The sequence below is a fragment of the Megachile rotundata genome, chromosome 3 (assembly GCF_050947335.1).
Source record: "Megachile rotundata isolate GNS110a chromosome 3, iyMegRotu1, whole genome shotgun sequence".
Lineage (NCBI taxonomy): Eukaryota > Metazoa > Arthropoda > Insecta > Hymenoptera > Megachilidae > Megachile > Megachile rotundata.
This window is the reverse complement of record NC_134985.1, coordinates 18222016-18241444: the sequence shown is the minus strand read 5'-3', so window position 1 is coordinate 18241444 and position 19429 is coordinate 18222016. Positions and strand designations below refer to the sequence as shown.

The window sequence follows — 19429 nt, the reverse complement described above, 5'->3', positions numbered from 1 at the left end:
ATCAAAAACTAATAACACACTTCCAATTACAAATTAATTATTTAACGTTAAACACAAAGAATACACATATTAACTATAAGATTAATTAATAATGCCGGGATAACTTTCTCATACACCAATTTACACTGCGCGCGTTTTCATTTTACGAACAAGGAGAAGGAAGTGCATTTTTCAATTATTTTTTTTATGCATTTCTAACGAAATGCATTGCTCGCACTGCAAGATGACGCCACATGCTATATTTATTTATAATTTCACAATTACAAAAGAAAAAAAATGAAAAACGTAACATGAAAAGAAACCACGTTCAGTGGGATCGAACCTACGACAAACAGGATGCACAGATTACGAGGCAGGACTCCTCACCTCTCAGCCAATTGTTTACTTGGAAAAGTGTCTTACGTTCCGACACATAACGGACTACGACGTAAGATGTTACGCGTACATCGATGACTTTACTCCAATAAGATATTGCAAGTACATATAACTGAAATTACGTCGTGTTTGGTCTCATTTTAATCAGGAAAATGTCACGAATATGATGAAACAAGTTGTATACAAAATAGATCAAAAATAAAAAAGTTAGCAATGCATAAGCATTGCAAACAATTGAACAGACTTTTGATCTTTGCCGACTGCCACGACCGCAGTGTCTCTTTCTTCTTCACTCGCTATCCTCCTCTACGTCAGAAACTTTTATCGTCAAATCTAAACCAGTAATTATGCTTCAAATTATATCGTGTTTGGTCTCATTTTAATTAGAACAACAAGACGAATACGATGATCAAAGTTTCATTCACGAAAAACCAAAAATAAAGAATTTTGATTTTTGAATGCAAAAGACAAAACACGCACGAGGCTTTCTTGTTTGCCGACCAATTCAACATTCTATCTGTCTTTCTTTTCCATTTGCCGATCTCTTTCACGTTAAAAATTTTAATCACCCAAAACACATTACATATTTCCTATACCTGACCTTTGAATATTTTTCTCTTGCAGGAATAGTATTAAAGCAATCACATAAATTATTTTTGTATATAACATTCTTTTATCATTAAATCTATATCTATCTTACAAAATATGTAGAGTTATGGTAATTATTACAAACAGTGCATTTTATTAAAAAAGTCTTTTTATTACGCATATGCTTTATTTATAAATTTTTGTCTCTTCTATTTTTAATACAACTAACTATTTCGTCTCGTAGTAGCAATCGATTTTTCTCTTATATCTGCGTTATTTCTTCCGAGGAACGTGCAAATGTATATACATCTTATATTTCATGCGATACGGTATCTTCTTCGAACCAGTTTAGCATATACGATTTCAGACTAAATAATAAACAAGTTATTCATAAATCCTGCGCCGAACGTCCATCGCAGCCACATTTAGAATCAGTTGTACGTGAAAAAATGACTAATTTGCTGAAAAAACAAACTAACAACTATAAACGATTATTAACAATATATTCCTTTATTTCTCTAAAATTGCAACAAAAAATTACATGTGCATACATCCGCATATAAAAATTTTTTAAAAATCGATGCCGCGGGTGCCCGCCGACCTTGCTACGGCACCATCGTTTCGCCGCGCGTGCCAGAAAACGAATTTTGCCTCGCCTCGTGAAAAGAAAGATACGTTGGAGAGACAAGAATCTATCTATCCTTGTCTATAGCTTCCCAGTTCGCCACCAGAGGTCCCCATTATCGGATTTTGGCTTTCTTGAAAATCATGGCATTACGCTTAAATTTTATACAAATTGATCTTATGGTCTTGTATTCTTTCATATGTGGTATTGAATTATAAGTTGAATATTTACGGATTGGACATTTTATCGGGATAAGATGCTGTAGTAGTTTTAAATTATTTCAAACGGTTGGCAATTCATCTAAGTGCTAAATAGGAAAGTTACTAGAAAAGTTACCAGGAAGTTAGTCTCGGCAGGTGTTTCGTACAGGTGTTCAGCCAGTTAGTGGCGCGTATTCGCGTGTTCCGTGTATACGTTGCTGTATCGTCGCGACAGGATATTCCCTTAACATTAAATCACGCGAGTGAAAATAAAAAAACGTGCGCGAATTTTATTTGAAATTCGTAAAAATGCTTCGATCCCAGTGTAAGGTGATCAATTTGAAGTATCGTGAAAGGTGATCGTTGTTAAGAGTAAAAATTTTCTCACGAAAGATCAGCGGCAGACATCGCGGGATATATTGTAGTTGGATATTATGCTAATCACGTTACGGTCAGAATGCGAGAGGAAGAACTCGAGATATCACTCAAGGTGATCAAAAGTTTAATTTTTATTTTCCCAGTGACACTATGCAACAAGAAATAATATTTCTACCAAACGAAACTTTTATTATCGTATTTTGGAGACAGATATTAGAACATTTTAAAAATTACCTTCTTAAAAGGGAAATGGATTACTTGTTTACGCGAAGCGTAACCACTCTTAATTCTACGTTCGCTTGTTGTTTTGAAATGGAAAATAAGAGTAATAGAATTACACCTGTTGAAAGTATCGAATATTAGATATCTCGCAATCGATCAATCTATTTTATCGAAGTTTGTGTTTCAAATCAAGTTTCAGAAATGCGTATGCGCAGTGACAGATCTGCATTGTAACGTATACACAACAACCGAGCCGGCAAATACAATATAGGTTAGGAATATTTTTTCTTTTTTTTTATAAATAAATAATGATTAATAATTGCAAATGCATATTGTTCCCCACACTGATATATTATTCAATATAACAATCGCAGAAAAGATTTTAACGAAACTGTGTTTAATAATTTCAAATTGTAGCAGATAATACGAAACGAAAATTAGTTTGTATATATATCATATCTTTTCACTGACAGTAGTTGTACAAAATGCGCTTACGTTACACAGAAAAAATGTAATAAAAATTTGTTCGATATCGTAGAATATTGTATCGAGAACAGGAATATATCTTTCGATTACTATAACGGTATCAACATTTTCATAGGCATGTGCTCATGTAAAATCATCTATTACTTTTACTGTTCTTATTGCCTGTAGTTAAAAGAATGAGTACATACATCATACAACTTTCTACTGAATAAAGAAAATACTCTTAAATAAATAGTCGAGTATATTGATGCAGTCAAATTTTCTGCTTTAAAAATCGATCGTACAATATTCGATAACTGATCCGACCGTTTTCAAATATGCACTACAGCTTGCAGATAAAATTAGGAAGAAGTGGAATTCACTTGTTTCAGAGATTCACACAATTAACATATGCTGGTTTAATTAGCGTACCGCTTGTTTTCAATAAGTATCGCGGAATCTTAGTTGAAGATTGATCAGATTTGAATAAAGAGGAGAGTAACGAGAATCATTTACTCGGTGATGTAATATTTCATTACGTTTTCAATTATTATTAACAGAGAGGTATGTAGTCTCGCTTAATAATTATGTATGTAGTTTTGCTTGACATTATATGTATAATATAGTTTTTAACAAAAGCTTGAAGACCGGTTCACGTGGACTTGAGCCCTTATCGACTTAACCCACTTCTCGCTTTAGGTGCACCGTTATCTCGATTTTGGCAGAATTATTTAAATGTACGACACCCCAACTTAACGGATACGACTTTAGATTTTTAACAGATTCCTGCACGCAATGAGACGTATCAAAGTTACGAGGCGAAAGAATTTTTATCTTAACATATTTATGTTAGCTGAACTGCGAGGAGAAAACAGGCGAAGTACGTAGTTTTAATTAAATCAATGATTTGCAAGCGTTGTTTCCGTATTAGGCGACGATCGTTCGACGATAACAGTAATGTTTTCTCTAACCGGAGGACATCGATGGTACACCTATGATATTGGTGAGAGTGTCTTCATAATTAAGCACTTCCTCGTTTTCTTCGGCTGAAATTATAGCCGACCAGTAACTGTACCTGAAAAACTGTTAATCCACCTGAAATCATAAACGGCATTCACACGAGGTTCATCTACGTTCCCTGTGTCTTTGTGTTAATTCTCTGCATAACTTTTACACGTTATTTTTTTAAAGATACACATTCTTGTTATTTGCAAACACAACATAATATTGATTGTATACAATATTTTGTTACATCTTCTATGACCACTTTTTCGACATCTTTAAAAAAAGATAAGTTACGTTTTTAGGTTACAATTAATGTCTTGTAACGTCTTGAGAATATTTCTTGAAAGTTAATGGGTGAATAATACTTATTATTAACCGATCCATTATACATTATAGACGCAGAAAATAGTATCGAATTGTAACCTAAATCGTTCGAAATACATTATTGTGAAGAGCGAAGCGACTTTACGTGGCGCGTAATAAAGTTTAATGCTCGGTAATATCGTGTTTTACGATTCCATATTAATACCCAACGCTTTCTTACGATGTTCCTATCGATTACTTCTCCGCCTACGTGTTCGAATTGCAAATAGTGATGATCGATGATCGAACAATTCACGTGCATTTATAGTTCACTTCGCCGGTGAAATTTTATATTAAATACGCGACGGTCTAAGCATCTACTGTTATAAAAAATACCGCGTAAAGATACTAGCGACGGATCGGTTAGAAATCTTGTGACCAATGAAGATACATATGGTACATGAGGAATGAGGGAAAGTTTAGAAAGATCTATAATGGGAAGAAGGATATAGTAAGGAATTGGGTTAAGTACAAAATATAGACAATAATTTATGTTATAAATATAAAATGCAATATATTTGCTTCTTTCGAATAAACTGGTTTTTATTTGGAAATTTTATAGGGTACTAACGGGACTGCGCGATCTTTGGAACACCGATTTCATTCAAACTCGACAAACTTACAGATTGTAAAATTTATTTGGGTCTTCTACAATTGTCTCAAAAGATGAAATATCCTTATAAACTTTATAAGATTCATTTATCTGAACTATTTGATGAAATATTTTTAACGAGTGTTTAATAAGATACAAAGAAAAAATAAAAGATTGTTCGGAGGTGCAGAATAAATGAAGCGAGAAATTAAAGTAAAATGAAATCGACAAGAAAGTTGCGAGAATTTATCGGTACAATCCGTAGCCTTTTCTTGTTCACGTTGACCTGTAGGCATAGAAAGTCAACCTTCCAGATGATCGCACGTGTACATATGCTATCTTTGATTCGGAATTGCGTGTAATAACAGATTGCACCGATACATCATTTGCGAGGGAATGATTTATTGAAGTCGACAGAACGACAGTTCAGTTCGATCGAGGAATGAAGTCGTTTTTGCTTCATCATTTCATTTCAGCTTCTTCGAGATCGTAATTACCTTGGAATGTTTATTCGCAGGTGGTGATAGTCGGTAACGGTGCTGTAGGGAAATCATCGATGATCCAAAGGTTTTGCAAGGGTACATACACGAGAGACTATAAGAAAACGATTGGCGTCGATTTTCTGGAACGAGAGATCGAGTAAGTACAAATAAATTACACGAGCATGCGATGTTACATGAAACGCTCCTTGGTTATCGTTGCCTCAATCTCGATTACAGATTCACACATTTTATTATTATTAGAAAATGTTTATGTAGTAGACATTTTCATCGAACTTCGATCTTTAAATTGATATCGATAATGAAAATGTTAGTTTGCGATACTTTTATGTCGTCGAATCATGCTAGACTTTCCACCTTCTATTTCAAATAGTAGAATCTTTATTATTCTCAAAGTGTATCAATTACGAACGAACCAGTTAAACTAATTAATCATGGATTTTGTAACCATCAAATTTTCCTATTCATCCACGTCGAAAATATCTCACGAATGGTGGGAATATTAATATCCGGGCTGAAATAAGTCTTTCGTGTTGTTAAAATTATAGGAAGATAAGAAACTGTAATGTCAGACGATAATTAAAGACTATATAGTTAAAGAAGAATGCATAATAACTATACACTCTACTCGTCCGTATATGTTCCTTCCACTTAATTACTTTCCTTGGGGAGACGTGCTGGTCTCAGTCATCGTTTTATAATTTTCTTTATTTTTTCTTCTAAAGATCTACAAAACATGCATCGATATGTTTTTTAATTTCTTTTTAATTTCGATTTTATCGTCCCTCCAGAATAAATAATTAAAATCCTGCTATTAAACTTGTTTTATTAAATTCGTGGATACTCTCTTGTTATTCCTTCAATTGACAGTTAACCGGAAACTTCGGTATACTTCTATTGTATTATTTTGCACAATGTTTGATAAGCATTTCTTCGGCTTACAAGTTGCTTAGTTTACACGATAGCGATTTTGTTCTTATAATGCGGCAGTTGGATTACCATGCGTTATATCACGACTTATATTACGCGCTGTATTTTCACGCGTGATATCGTCACGGACTGTATCACCACGCGCCATATTATCACGTACTGTATTTCTCGCGCTATATGGCCACGGAGTGTATTACTTGCGTTATATCGCCGTGTACTGTATTTCCTCACACTATAGCACCACGTATTGTATTTCTCGCGCTATATTGCCGCGTAGTGTAATACTCGCGTTATATCGCCGCGTAGTGTAATACTCGCGTTATATCGCCGCGTAGTGTAATACTCGCGTTATATCGCCGCGTAGTATATTACCACGCGCTATATCGCCGCGCGGTGTAATACTCGCGTTATATCGCCGCATAGTGTACTACTCGCGTTATATCGCCACGTATTGTATTACCACGCGTTATATCGCTGCGTGGTGTGATACTCGCGTTATACCGCCACGCGTTATATTTCCTCGCACTATATCACCACGCTCCGTATTGTCACGTATTGCATTTGCACTCATCGATATTGCCGCGTAGAATATTACTCGCGTTATATCGCCGCGTAGTGTATTACCACGCGCTATATCGCCGCGCGGTGTAATACTCGCGTTATATCGCCGCATAGTGTAATACTCGCGTTATATCGCCGCATAGTGTACTACTCGCGTTATATCGCCACGTATTGTATTACCACGCGTTATATCGCTGCGTGGTGTGATACTCGCGTTATACCGCCACGCGTTATATTTCCTCGCACTATATCACCACGCTCTGTATTGTCACGTATTGCATTTGCACTCATCGATATTGCCGCGTAGAATATTACTCGCGTTATATCGCCGCGTAGTGTATTACCACGCGCTATATCGCCGCGCGGTGTAATACTCGCGTTATATCGCCGCGTAGTGTAATACTCGCGTTATATCGCCGCATAGTGTACTACTCGCGTTATATCGCCACGTATTGTATTACCACGCGTTATATCGCTGCGTGGTGTGATACTCGCGTTATACCGCCACGCGTTATATTTCCTCGCACTATATCACCACGCTCTGTATTGTCACGTATTGCATTTGCACTCATCGATACTGCCGCGTAGAATATTACTCGCATTATATCGCCACGCGTTATATTTCCACGCACTGTATTATCACGTATTGTATTTCCACGCGTTATATCGCCACGTGTTGTATTTCCTCGCGTTATATCATCACAGGCTATATTCCTGCGCGTTGCATTTCCTCGCCCTATATCGCCACGCGTTACAACCGTTACAATTATGTCTAATATCTCCATGCACAGGAATAAAACGCAATATTCAATGGATGAACAGAAAATTATCGAAGCATTTCACATGTACGATAGTCGTCATAATTTATTAACGTCGGACAATAAAAACGGCTAACGAGTGTATGTTGAAGTAATTTAGTCGAATAAAGTAACGGAATGCGATAATGGATGATCACGCATCAACTGATGGGTTTATTCGGGAGAAATGCGGTCGAGTTTTCTCTTTTTCCTTTTCACGCTACTTAAGTAGATCGTGGATTTAAACTTAAACGGTGCTGCGTACGGTTTCAGTTATGTGCCAATATCGATGGGTCTCCGGTTGCTTTCGTGAAACGCAAGTTGACCCGGCTTTCCGTTCCTGGAAACTGTATAAAAAAGTAATGTAAACGGAGCAATTTCATGCATATGCACCGGGTGTTTAAAGCATATTTGTACTGATATCGGTGACCTTCGTCGCGACCGAGTTTCTGCCGATTTTAATTCATTTATAGGTCAAGAACTATTACGAGTACATGTTCTGCTACTTTATTGCGAAGCATTAGGTTGTTGCATATTTAATTATCGATTTTGGAAGATCGAAAGTCACGATTGAATAGCTTAAAAGTGTCACGAAATGCTTGCGGTGCATCGATCGACTATTTAAAGTTCCACAAAAATAATTATATAAATATTTTTAATACAAAATGGCTGCTTCTTAATTTATAATTACGGTATCATTTTGCTCGGTGTTGTACAAATCACGTGCGAAAAGACCAGAAGGCTAGCACAGTTTCGTAAGTTATGGGATATAAATCATCTCAATGAGTTCCCGTTTACGAAACAGGAGGCTATCATGTTTTCAGAAGTTCAGACGCGCCGTAATTCATGTCAGTAAGTTCCCGTTCGCGAAACAGGAGGCTAGCACGTTTTCAAACAGCTGGTACGCGTAAACGACTGCAGCTACTGTTTTCACCTCTTGTGACTCTAAGCTGTTTTCACACGAATCTACAACCTGGCGAACATTCCTCCGTCGAAGTTTAACTTAAAAATTGAAAGTATAAACTTGTACAACTTATGATCAAGAAAATTGTTACAAATTATTGTAATAGAAATTAGTAGGAACATGGGGGTGAAAAGATTGATCCTTATTATAAGGCTTCTATGATAAGCCCAATATGTTCTAAATTATCGTAATTTAATGTTATCGCAAGTTTCATAATTTACTGACATTGGAAATGAATTTCAGCTTATCAGGAATTTTCTAAACTCGCGTTTTTCTTCATAGGGTGGATGGCGAGGACGTCAGGCTGATGCTGTGGGATACTGCAGGTCAAGAGGAATTCGACGCAATCACCGCGGCTTATTATCGCGGCGCCCATGCCTGCGTCCTCGCTTATTCAGCCACTGACAGAGATTCCTTCGACGCCATTCCTTCGTGGAAGCTGAAGGTACGACTTGTGCACACGAGACATATACAACGGTGCCGAACCGGTGCAAGCACGTTTCCGTAGGTAGTCACGACGGATGGTGGAATGTGAAAGTGAAGGTGCCATTAAAGCAAGGGCTGATTTTAAGTCGTTCCACTGTTCAATGTTTTCCACGGATAGCGACGCAAGGTCTTAGGTCATTTTGCGATCTACGTGTTCCCTTCAACTGTCCATCGACGAAGATACTTCTTATGTTTACCACAATCGCTGACCAATTACAATTTCTAATATCAACTTCAATTTTGTAAAGACACTTTTGTAGATAATTTGTAGAGACAATTTGTTAGAGACAATTTTGTAGAGACACTTTTGTAGACAATTTGTAATTTTAGAGACAATTTTGTAGAGACACTTTTGTAGACAATTTGTAATTTTAGAGACAATTTTGTAGAGACACTTTTGTACACAATTTTTAGAGACAATGTTGTAGAGACAAGAGGTGGGACACTTTCTCTTGTAGATAGGAAAATGTATTGAATGTAAGAAGTTTGTACACGATGTTCCATTTTAATCTACATTTATATCTAATTTTGGGAGAATGCACTTTAGATTCACTTTTTTGGGACTTATATTTTGAGACTCATTGGGAATTAAACACATCTGAAACTTGTGTCATCTGTTTTCAAAATCGTGAACAATTCGCGGTTGTACTTGTTTCTCTTACAATATGTACCTCCATCAACGAGCTAGTACTTGAGAAACACCGTGTACAGAATAATCTGATCGGGATGAGTTGTGTATTAGCCGGTTGACCATAGTATCGAATATTCTCTTATTGCATTTTGGCGGTAGTTCTGGTTGTATTTTACCTATCACGGTTCGTAATAAGTATACAGAATCTTTCTGGTTTTCCTTTACGATGGTATGAAACGAGTTTAAAGTAGAGAATGCACGCGATTGTTGTAGTAGCTAGCAACTGTAATACCTTAAATGTATACTCTCTCACAGGACGGTTGTTTTATATGGTGTTTCTGCAGCGATTTCTTTCTTGCATGTATACTCTAGACAAAACAGTACATGAAGTACTTTAACGATTCGACTGATTGAAATTTCATAGACGCGACATAAAAGCAAGTATATATAACAAGTATTTTTAGCGGCGGTTCTGTTAGTCGTAGACGATTCCGATCATCGTTCGAGATCATCGAACACGCTCTCGAATTCCTTTCGAAGAAACTTGTATGTTTGCTTTTTTTATTACACTACAGAGAAACAGACGAGAAAGGTGTAACTGCGGTTGGAACGAGTACAAATCGTCCTGAACGGTTGTCACCACTGATCTGCTCAAAACTGTTATTTGCTTGATATAGATGTTCGAAACCGTCGTTCTGACTTAACTTAATGTTATGTTATAAATGGATAATGGATCTAGTTATAAATGGATAATAGATAAATGGATTACAGCTGACAAATACATGACGATATTTAATAGCATAGTAGAATGTTACAAGTAAGGGACACTGGCTGTCTTAAAGATCAAGAAGTTGTGAAATACCAAAGTTCTTACATTCTCCACTGCTCATACAAAATTAATGGGCAATCCATCACGTGGTCATTTAATTCTACTTGCGTCAATTGCTGAGAATTCATCGTTAATTGTCGTATTTGGAAGAAGTTCGTAGAGGAATTTAGTATAATAAGAGGTCGTTAGAAACATGGAAAAACAAGCGTATACACGAAATGTTCACAAAGATAGTCGAAGTTTGTTAGCGTTAATTAGAAAAACATCGAATCCGGGTTCGCAGACTGATAAAGGAACGTTTTCTTTTACTTTGCAGGTGGAAAACGAGTGCGGTGAAATTCCCACGGTTCTTGTACAAAACAAGATGGACCTCGTTGATCAGTGCGTCATTGATCCGTAAGCGTAACACCTAGCTTCTTTAATTAGCGGTTCGCGATTTCGCGAAATCTCGAGCGCATACCATTGTTCCAGGGACGAGGCTGAGAGACTTGGTCGTGCTCTAGGTTGTAAGCTTCTAAGAACCTCCGTGAAAGAGGATGTCGGTGTTATGAGTGTCTTCCGGCATCTGGCGTCGCGATGTCTCCACGAGATGCGCCGCTGTGACGACGATTATCAAGACGATCTGAGATTATATTCTGCCGGGCCTAGATCTCCTTCTGTAATAAGTAAGTACATAAACATTGGCGGAGCTAAAATTTGTCTCCGTGGGTCACGACCTTTGCTATAAGCATCGTCAAACGTTAAACATGAATTTTAGAAATTTAGAAATGTGAACTTAAAAATTCCACAACTTTGAAAGGTAAATTTTAAGAAAGCTCCTTTTAGTACCTAAACTTAACGACATAAATGTACATAAACCTTTCTTTTTTTCTATCAGCATTATTTTCATTCTATGCACTTCTAGAGATGCTTCCAAACACGACTTGTGCACCTGATTTGGATCTGTGCGAAGGAAAACAATATAGTCGATTCACACGTGGTAGATCCGATACAGACACTGACCAGTTGTTTAGCCTTGTAATAGCCGTGCAAAAAGAACACTGCGCTTTCTTGGAAACTCTTCAAGAAGATGCATAATGTATTAACTGCACCGGATACGCACGCTTATGCTTGCAGGTTCAGTTGATCCTGATACTTTCGTCTTCAACCTTTCTGGCCCGACGCCTTGTAAACCCAACAAAAATTCATTTGCATTAAAATTATCGGAATTACGTAAGGGAAAGTATTTATATCAGTTTATCTTATATTACTCGTAGCCATCGGTGCTAAAATAACGTGTGGAGCCCTAAGAGTCACCAGGATTCCAGAATAAATACAGTACTGAATTAAGACTTCACTAATTACAGTTAAAACAGTTATGGTCGTATAAGAAAAGTGACATTTGTCATTCGTGAGAATAAACTTGATTTCTTGTCGGTGACCGAATAAAAGAAAAAGAAATCGAATTCATAGCGCAGAAGAATGGGTCGAATGTTAGCCCAGATTTCGCGGATCTACCTTGTCCAGTATTTGATCAACGACTGTCTTCCTGTACAGGAATCACGCAACAATCTTAACATGAAATATTAGTTAATAATTTAGAATTGTATAGAACTGTATTGATCCTCACAAAAGAGTTTTTCGGGTGAAAGATTATCAGGAATATTTGTCGATAAGAAGTTCTTTAGAAGTAATTGTAAGAATTTCATATACAGACGTTCTTGTGAAGTGTAAACACATCTTTAGATCGCGTGACCGTAACCATCGATCTAGATTCTTGAATAAGGTACCAATGTATATGTATACATGTATGAAGGCAGCATATTTTTCACGTGCTGTCGGACGTTACCCAAAGGATGAACTGTTCGCTTTGTGTATTAATGGTTCTAGGTAAAATAAAACTAGTTAACTTCGAGCGTTGTATTGTAAAGACGAATATTATAGTCCGTATTTATATGTAGAAAAGGTCAGCACTGGATAAAGTATAATCGTGTAAACATACGCGAAATTGATTTATTAGGCGTAACAGTTTTGTTTTATTAACATAAATTGTACAATGAATAGTCTAAACGATCGTAACAGATGTACAGACAATAGAATACACTAATCATAATACGCATCTATCTTATTACTATTATGAGGATGAAATGGAGTGTAAAATATTGTACTCTAAAGAAACAGTTAATTATTTTTTTCCACACCGACTGCAGTTTTTTCAGCTGATGAAAAAATATATGTATGTATGTATGTATGTATGTGTATGTACATTTTGTCGATATTTTGTTGCAGGTGCTTTTAGTCCAAACGGATCTACGTGTGGTCGGAATACAGGGAATGGTACCATAGTTCTACGGCCAGGAGCCAAGACAAAGAATCATAAAAAAAAGAATTTCGTAAAAAACGCTTGTATACTACTTTAGTCTTTTGCGTATATAAGTACGTACGCAAGAAATTGTAATGAATACTTTAACCATGTACAGACTGATATTCATACTATTTATAATGATATATAGCTCTTTCTCTTTATGATTGTTGCGACAACGTACACTCTAATTGGTTTAAACATTTATTGTTATAAAACAAATACAACGTACAGTATTGCATTCATAACAGATAGACAAATAAGCTGCATGATTTATCTTCAAACAATATTGCTCTGTCAGTTGTTTCCCGTTTCGCATTTTTTTTATAAATGCATAGAAGATCTGGTTGATGTTATAATTTGCATTATTTCGATGAAAACTTTAAATGTTTAATATGTTAAATGAATATGTTCAATTTCTATGTGCAATCGATAGAGAATTTATTTGTGCAAATTTTTTCTAGGAAAAAAGTTATGCATTCTAGAATTCTTAAATTATACTACAAAGTACAAAGTGAAAAAGACAAATGAATGATGTTTTAAGCAGCACACTTTGTAATGTAACATTAGAGCATTTTTATACTTTGAATTTTCTTATTGGATATTCTTAATCTTCTCGAACTTCCCAACATTGTGTACATACGCGTATTTGAAGCACGCTACTGTTTTATGCGTACAATTTTTTAGTTTCCAATAGAATAATTTTTTTTACCAATGTCAAGTTTTTGTACATATATAACTTGTATGTGTTAATGATGAGCGTTAAAAATGAATGTAACTATGTCTTTTTATATGTTGAGTTACGCATTGGGTTTAAACAGCTGTAACAAGTGATCAGTAAAGGTAATACATGGTTATCTCTTTTAAATTAAAAATTATCTTAAATTGTTTGAAATTATTAGAAGATACAAATATTAATTTATGTGTAAACAGATATCGATATAACGGCTAACCAAATATTCTAGCTTGTAAGAAAGAAAATATTATGTTGACAGAAATACTCTTTTTTTGTAAATGATAACGATCAAAAACAAATAAAAATAAAATATTACGATTTTTAAATAATATATTTTAAACAATGCCTTACAAAAGAATTTTAAATACAAATAAATGCCGGAAAATATACAAAATTTATCGTACGAATTTTGATAAATCTTAATTCAGTCGCAGGATACAATAAATTCGCCCAACAGGTGACATTAGAATTCAAGAACATTGTAATCGAATTTATACAAAAAACAAGAATAAAGATTATTTTATTAAACCAGCCTGGTGATAAACTATTGCATCATAAATAATCCATAAATAACAAAGTAAAAAAAATGAATAATTAATTCTTATATAAACTAAAGAAAATTTAAAAAATATACCAGACTGTACATAAAATCTGAATTAATTTTGTCAGAAATATAGTATGCAATAAATGGTCAATATAGCATGAAATACAATTATTTCTACACTATTATATTACAAACTCCAATAGTATTTAAAATACAAATATTTTAAAGCCATATTGTTTTAATATCATTAGAATCTGTATTCCATTTCTTTTAACATATAATGATAGACTTTTTAATCACTATGTAATGCTCAATTGCAAATATAAAGTGTACAGCAGCTTATTTGAGTAAGTAGCGAGACACAGTAAGTCACAGCATATCAGGAGAAGATAAATCACTTAGGTAGTATAAGTGACACTTTCTTTATATTTACCATAAATATCACCACTGCATAATCATCAAATACTCGAATATAACTAGCTTTTATTTTTCTTATCTCCCATGGAACGACTATCTAGTTGTTCTTTTGAAGAGTAATTTGTCTGCTTCTTTTCAATATGAAATAATCCAAACAGGGGTTCATAGTAGCTGAATTGTATGCATTTTATCTATGTAATCCAATAAACCCTGTAATCTTTTCTTAATCCGTTTCTGATCATCCATAGTGCATCCAAGAATGGCAGTTTCAAAATTTTTATCAGAATGTCCAAGACTTTGTGAAGTACAAGCATTCATAAAAGATGCACAACGTTGACGAGTTCCAACTGGATCATCACGTAGACTAATGACTAAACTATCAATCAAACCATTTACCTGATTTAAGAAAACAACTTTTACTAAAATTTACTTTTCAACAGACACGTGTAATTACTTTCATAAAGAATTATTTCATTCAAATTACCTGATGTAATGCTTCTTGTTGAATTTGGTCACGTTGAATTTTGACTAAAACATCAACCGTTAAACATCTCAAAGATAATCTCTCAGCATACCTTAGTACATCATCTCTGTCAGCTGTAAATAATAAATTATTATATGAACTTATGTTACTTCAATGCAGTAATTATATTGTAATGCAATAGAAATTAATTTTTTAAATCACAGGTAACAAATTGTAATGTACTGTCATTTATAGTTGTAAACATTACAAACCACTCAAATGTTCTCAAATAAAATTTGTTCAGTATTAAACACAAACAATATACAATGCAGATGTTATTCATTGAACAATATATTACTACCTTATGTATCAACATTATAGTATGTTAAAAGTATTTTGTATCTATGTAGCTGTATTAATTGAGTAGTTAGTCAAAAGAGTTTATGTTGATATGTAACATATGTAAGAATAAAGCAAAGATAATAATTTAATATCAGAGTAATTTTTCAAATCCCAAGACTCCTACATAGAAATATCGAAGGTCTTGATAAAGATATTTCTAGATATACTATCGTCGACCTTGCATTTTTAATCCAAGTAAAATAAATACTTACTTTCTTCTAATCCGCTTAAAATTTCATTGTTTTTGAGTGTGTCTAAAGTAGTCAGAAGAGTATCCCTTTCTTCTTCAAGTCTCCAAGCATCTTTTCTTAGTTGTTCTACGTGTACTTCAATCTGATCCAGAAGACTAACTAACCTGTCTTTTGGTTTACAAGAACCATCACAATCCGCACTTTCCATAATATGCGGTAACGGGCTATCCATTTTTAAAAAATGTTCAATTTATTCTCTATTTAATTACCTCGATAATTATATGTTTATAAAGTAGAAAATTACTTTTCTATATAACATAAAATAAAATCGTTTCAATTGTGTTTAAACTTCTACCGTCAGACACCTCCGTTACATGAATCGGAATCGCGACAGCAGTACGAAAAGTTGACTGACGAAGCAGTGTGTGTGGGATTTATATATATATATACGCACCAATTCCACGTAACTTAACACAACTAGCGCCAACTTTAAAAATATTTTGAAAAACAGTATATATTTTTATCTGAAATTATTAAAAATATATTTTTATTGTAAAGTTAATCAACTATTATAGTCAACTATTCTTCTTATAAAATTTATTTTAAATTACTCAAATCTGAATGTTCAATAATACTTTGTTGCTGATTTGATGCCACTTTGAGCCGCACTTGTCCTTTTTCCGGTAGTAACTTTGAAAGGTATGCTGAATTTTTCTTAATCACTTTTGGAAATCCATATTTTTACAAGGAATCCCTTCTTTTCTCCACTACTTATTACATATAAATACTATAAAAGTACATATCATATTCGTTTTCTAGAAAAGACTAGAGTCGAACTAAACTGTAATTGTTTTTCTCGATCATTCCAGGTTATTCTGTTTCTGCCCATTTTACTCTCACGATGGTAAGTATACGTTCAGTATTCATTATTGCTTTATGTTTATTACTATAATGACTAATTAAAATTAATATCATTAATTTTATTAGTTGGAATAAACTATTATATATTAAGTTTTACTTGAAATACTTCTAATTGCAGTAATTTTCGTAACATAACCTCAATGTAATGACAAATAACAATGGCCAATTTTATAATACATTAATGTATGTAAATATAATGTCTCTGAATGATTTTTATACAATTGCTTTAATAATTTGTGATTCTTTTTAGCCACGAGAAATTAAAGAAATCAAAGATTTCCTTTTGAAAGCCAGAAGGAAGGATGCTAAGTGTGAGTACTTTCTTAAATACGATAATGTTTTAGTATTTCATAAATAACTTATTTCTCTTGCGATCTTATAGCTGTAAAAATAAAGAAGAACTCAGAAAATGTTAAATTCAAAGTCAGATGTTCAAGATTTTTGTATACCCTCGTAATTACAGACAAGGAAAAGGCAGAAAAATTGAAACAATCATTACCTCCAGGTATTTTTTCCAATATTAGTAGATAAATTAAACATGATTTATTATAATCAAGGTTTTTGAAAAAAGAAAAATTTCATTTATTCCTTATTTCTAATAATAAATATATTTTTCAGGTCTTCAAGTAAAGGAAGTAAAAAGAAGTGAACGTATGTAATTAATCAAATAAAGTAATGTTTTAAATGTACATATATTTATTTTTTGTACCATTTCATCATAAATATTCACTATGAAAATGGAAGCATATATTCTAAAAGTAAATAGTACAAAATATATACTTGTTATCTGTAACATTATTTAGTTACAAACTCTTAATTAATTGACATGCATGGCTGGTTCAAGAATTTCTTTCTTCTTGTAAACATACGTTGATAAATGTTTTTCCGTTCCGACATTAATGTAAACATTAACTGTAATTCATCATATGTATCTTCACATATGTTTCCACAATTACACATTGGTCTTTGATCGTAAGAATATATTTGATGGTAATTAAATTTTGTATGACATTTTTTTGTGCTATGTTGTATTCTTTTTAAATGTCGTGTCCGAATGCAGTAGTTTCTTTTACACGGTTTTATTTGAAGTTTCATATACTGTGAAAATAATATTCCTAATTCGTCATAAATTTCATTGGTTTCCGAACTATGATTTGGCGGAGAGGACAGACTCTCAGTATCTTTTTCAGGGATGGAAATGAAATCTTTGGTATTTTCATTTTTAATTGCGAGAATCATCAGGTTATCTTCCGACTTAACTTTTCTTTCAGAAATTTTTATTTCCTTGATTTGACTTTTTAATATATCTGCTGACGATTTCATTTTCATTTTTTTCGAATGCACGTTATATTCATTTGATTCTATTTTTTGTAATTTGTTTATATCGGGATTAACATGTGTAAAAGATTTTTCTTCGGATTTTACTTCAACTACTTTAGATATACTCGACATTGTAGAATTAGTGTAGGCAGGAAAGTTCAGTAAAATATTCGATTCATTTGCTACAGAATCTGAAAATGAATTGGTAGCCAAACTTTTTAACAGAAGAGAACTAGGTAAACAATTTGACTTAGACCTAAATGCTTCATATTTTGGAATATTATTACTGAATGTATCTTTATTTGCGCATTTCAGTTCTATTAGCTTTGAACTGGTATTGTTTCGTAAATTGTAACTGTTAATATTTCCTGAATTCCATTTACAGAACAGTATTTTCTTGTACCTGTTTTTGTTTTCATTAGATTTTTTTGAAGATATTACTAGAAATTTCAGATCCGTATCTGAAAAACAGGTATTTTTTTCGTCCTAGAAACAAGAAGACAGTGGTATACAGTACAAATAAATTATAAATATTAATGTTTTCCATGATACCTTCTGTGAATTTTGGTAAAAATTGTTTCCTCTTCGAATGCATAATTCATTTTTTACATTTTCAAGGGTATATTTATTATTAGATGTTCTGTCACTGACTTTATTATTAATGTTAGATGATAAGGCAGATAATTTTAAAAATAATCGTTTTGTTAAATTTACATTGCTATTAGAGGTTATGACTTTATCTTCGCAAGAAGAAAGTAATTTTTGCGTTTCCTAATTGCAAATGTAATTATAAAGATTAAATGATTAGTAGCAAATACATATAATGTGTAACCCTTCGTTTACGATAGGGGTCATTGATGGCATCACTAATATCGAACATCAATTTTGTTGAAAACACTTTGTTAAATATATAAAAATTTTCTCGATATGTTTTGAAAATCTAAAGAAAGGTAACATGACATAAACGACCCGATGTTTTTGTAGAGTGTAAACAAACTTTTTTTTATATACCTGCAAAGGAATCTCGATACTATGTGATTTAGTTTTGCATAATTTATCTTTTTGACTGTTAACTTTTATACGGGATTTCGAAATATTACATCCATCAGGCCACAAAAATCGTCGCTTCATACAACGGTTTCTTTCGCTTTTTATTACAAAAAAGTTGTCATCGATATTGTGTTTCTTATTTCGCCATGTGAAACATCTTTATTAATGTAATTTTAGTATTTTGCCAATAACTAAACATACATGTACATGTATGAATATAATGAAAATAATAATATGTAATGTAGTGTATTAAAAATTAATGAACCTTTTGCAAATACAAATGATCTTTCCACAGATATAACGATAGCAGGTTATAAATATGATAATCGAAATCAAGAGAACACATAATGTCATAAATATTTTCCAAAAATTATCAGAATCATTTTTAGCTTGATTGAGAACATCATAATATGTTTTTTTGGTTTTATATATTTCCATCTCAGTCCGTCTCACTTCCATATGTTTAATTTGAATATAATACTATATTGCAAAAAATGATAATTCCAAGAAACTTGTATAATAACGTTATTATT

The 19429-nt window shown here is 33.4% G+C and overlaps 4 protein-coding genes across 15 annotated transcripts; 2 read left to right on the top strand and 2 right to left on the bottom strand.

Annotated features, from left to right (window-relative positions):
* The first annotated feature begins 1766 nt into the window (after positions 1 to 1766).
* On the top strand, positions 1767 to 16841 carry Rab23 (RAS oncogene family member Rab23). Of its 8 annotated transcripts, none has more exons than XR_013037521.1 (8): positions 1816 to 2278; positions 5331 to 5452; positions 8848 to 9010; positions 10828 to 10907; positions 10983 to 11176; positions 12780 to 16304; positions 16475 to 16509; positions 16777 to 16841. XR_013037521.1 is itself a non-coding variant. In XM_076529504.1 (8 exons), exons 4-8 carry the CDS (start codon positions 5370 to 5372, stop codon positions 11586 to 11588), a joined length of 693 nt encoding a protein of 230 aa, XP_076385619.1. In that variant the 5' UTR covers positions 2362 to 2659; positions 3246 to 3417; positions 3553 to 3733; positions 5331 to 5369. The 8 variants fall into 8 exon arrangements, 6 of the variants coding, with proteins under 6 accessions (XP_076385620.1, XP_076385615.1, XP_076385619.1 ...); XR_013037520.1 differs by having other exon boundaries at positions 12780 to 16400; XM_076529504.1 differs by lacking the exons at positions 1816 to 2278; positions 12780 to 16304; positions 16475 to 16509; positions 16777 to 16841 and adding exons at positions 2362 to 2659; positions 3246 to 3417; positions 3553 to 3733; positions 11416 to 11588.
* Positions 10462 to 15837, bottom strand: LOC100876024 (BAG family molecular chaperone regulator 2). 4 transcript variants are annotated; one of them, XM_076529506.1, is made up of 6 exons: positions 15627 to 15837; positions 15034 to 15146; positions 11762 to 14945; positions 11514 to 11675; positions 11370 to 11453; positions 10462 to 11167 (listed from the first exon to the last, which is right to left on the bottom strand). In XM_076529506.1, exons 1-3 carry the CDS (start codon positions 15835 to 15837, stop codon positions 14712 to 14714), a joined length of 558 nt encoding a protein of 185 aa, XP_076385621.1. In that variant the 3' UTR covers positions 10462 to 11167; positions 11370 to 11453; positions 11514 to 11675; positions 11762 to 14711. The 4 variants fall into 4 exon arrangements, with proteins under 4 accessions (XP_076385621.1, XP_076385622.1, XP_003705621.1 ...); XM_076529507.1 differs by having other exon boundaries at positions 12208 to 14945; XM_003705573.3 differs by lacking the exon at positions 11370 to 11453.
* On the top strand, positions 16475 to 17215 carry RpL38 (ribosomal protein L38). The gene is made up of 4 exons (XM_003705623.3): positions 16475 to 16509; positions 16777 to 16837; positions 16909 to 17031; positions 17145 to 17215. Exons 1-4 carry the CDS (start codon positions 16507 to 16509, stop codon positions 17183 to 17185), a joined length of 228 nt encoding a protein of 75 aa, XP_003705671.1. The 5' UTR covers positions 16475 to 16506; the 3' UTR covers positions 17186 to 17215.
* Positions 17200 to 19329, bottom strand: LOC105663219 (uncharacterized). 2 transcript variants are annotated; one of them, XM_076529491.1, is made up of 4 exons: positions 19162 to 19329; positions 18858 to 19087; positions 18399 to 18617; positions 17200 to 18332 (listed from the first exon to the last, which is right to left on the bottom strand). In XM_076529491.1, the coding sequence occupies exons 2-4, from the start codon at positions 18975 to 18977 to the stop codon at positions 17340 to 17342; spliced, it is 1332 nt and encodes a 443-aa protein (XP_076385606.1). In that variant the 5' UTR covers positions 18978 to 19087; positions 19162 to 19329; the 3' UTR covers positions 17200 to 17339. The 2 variants fall into 2 exon arrangements, with proteins under 2 accessions (XP_076385606.1, XP_076385607.1); XM_076529492.1 differs by lacking the exon at positions 18399 to 18617 and having other exon boundaries at positions 18858 to 19329.
* Positions 19330 to 19429: the final 100 nt, after the last annotated feature.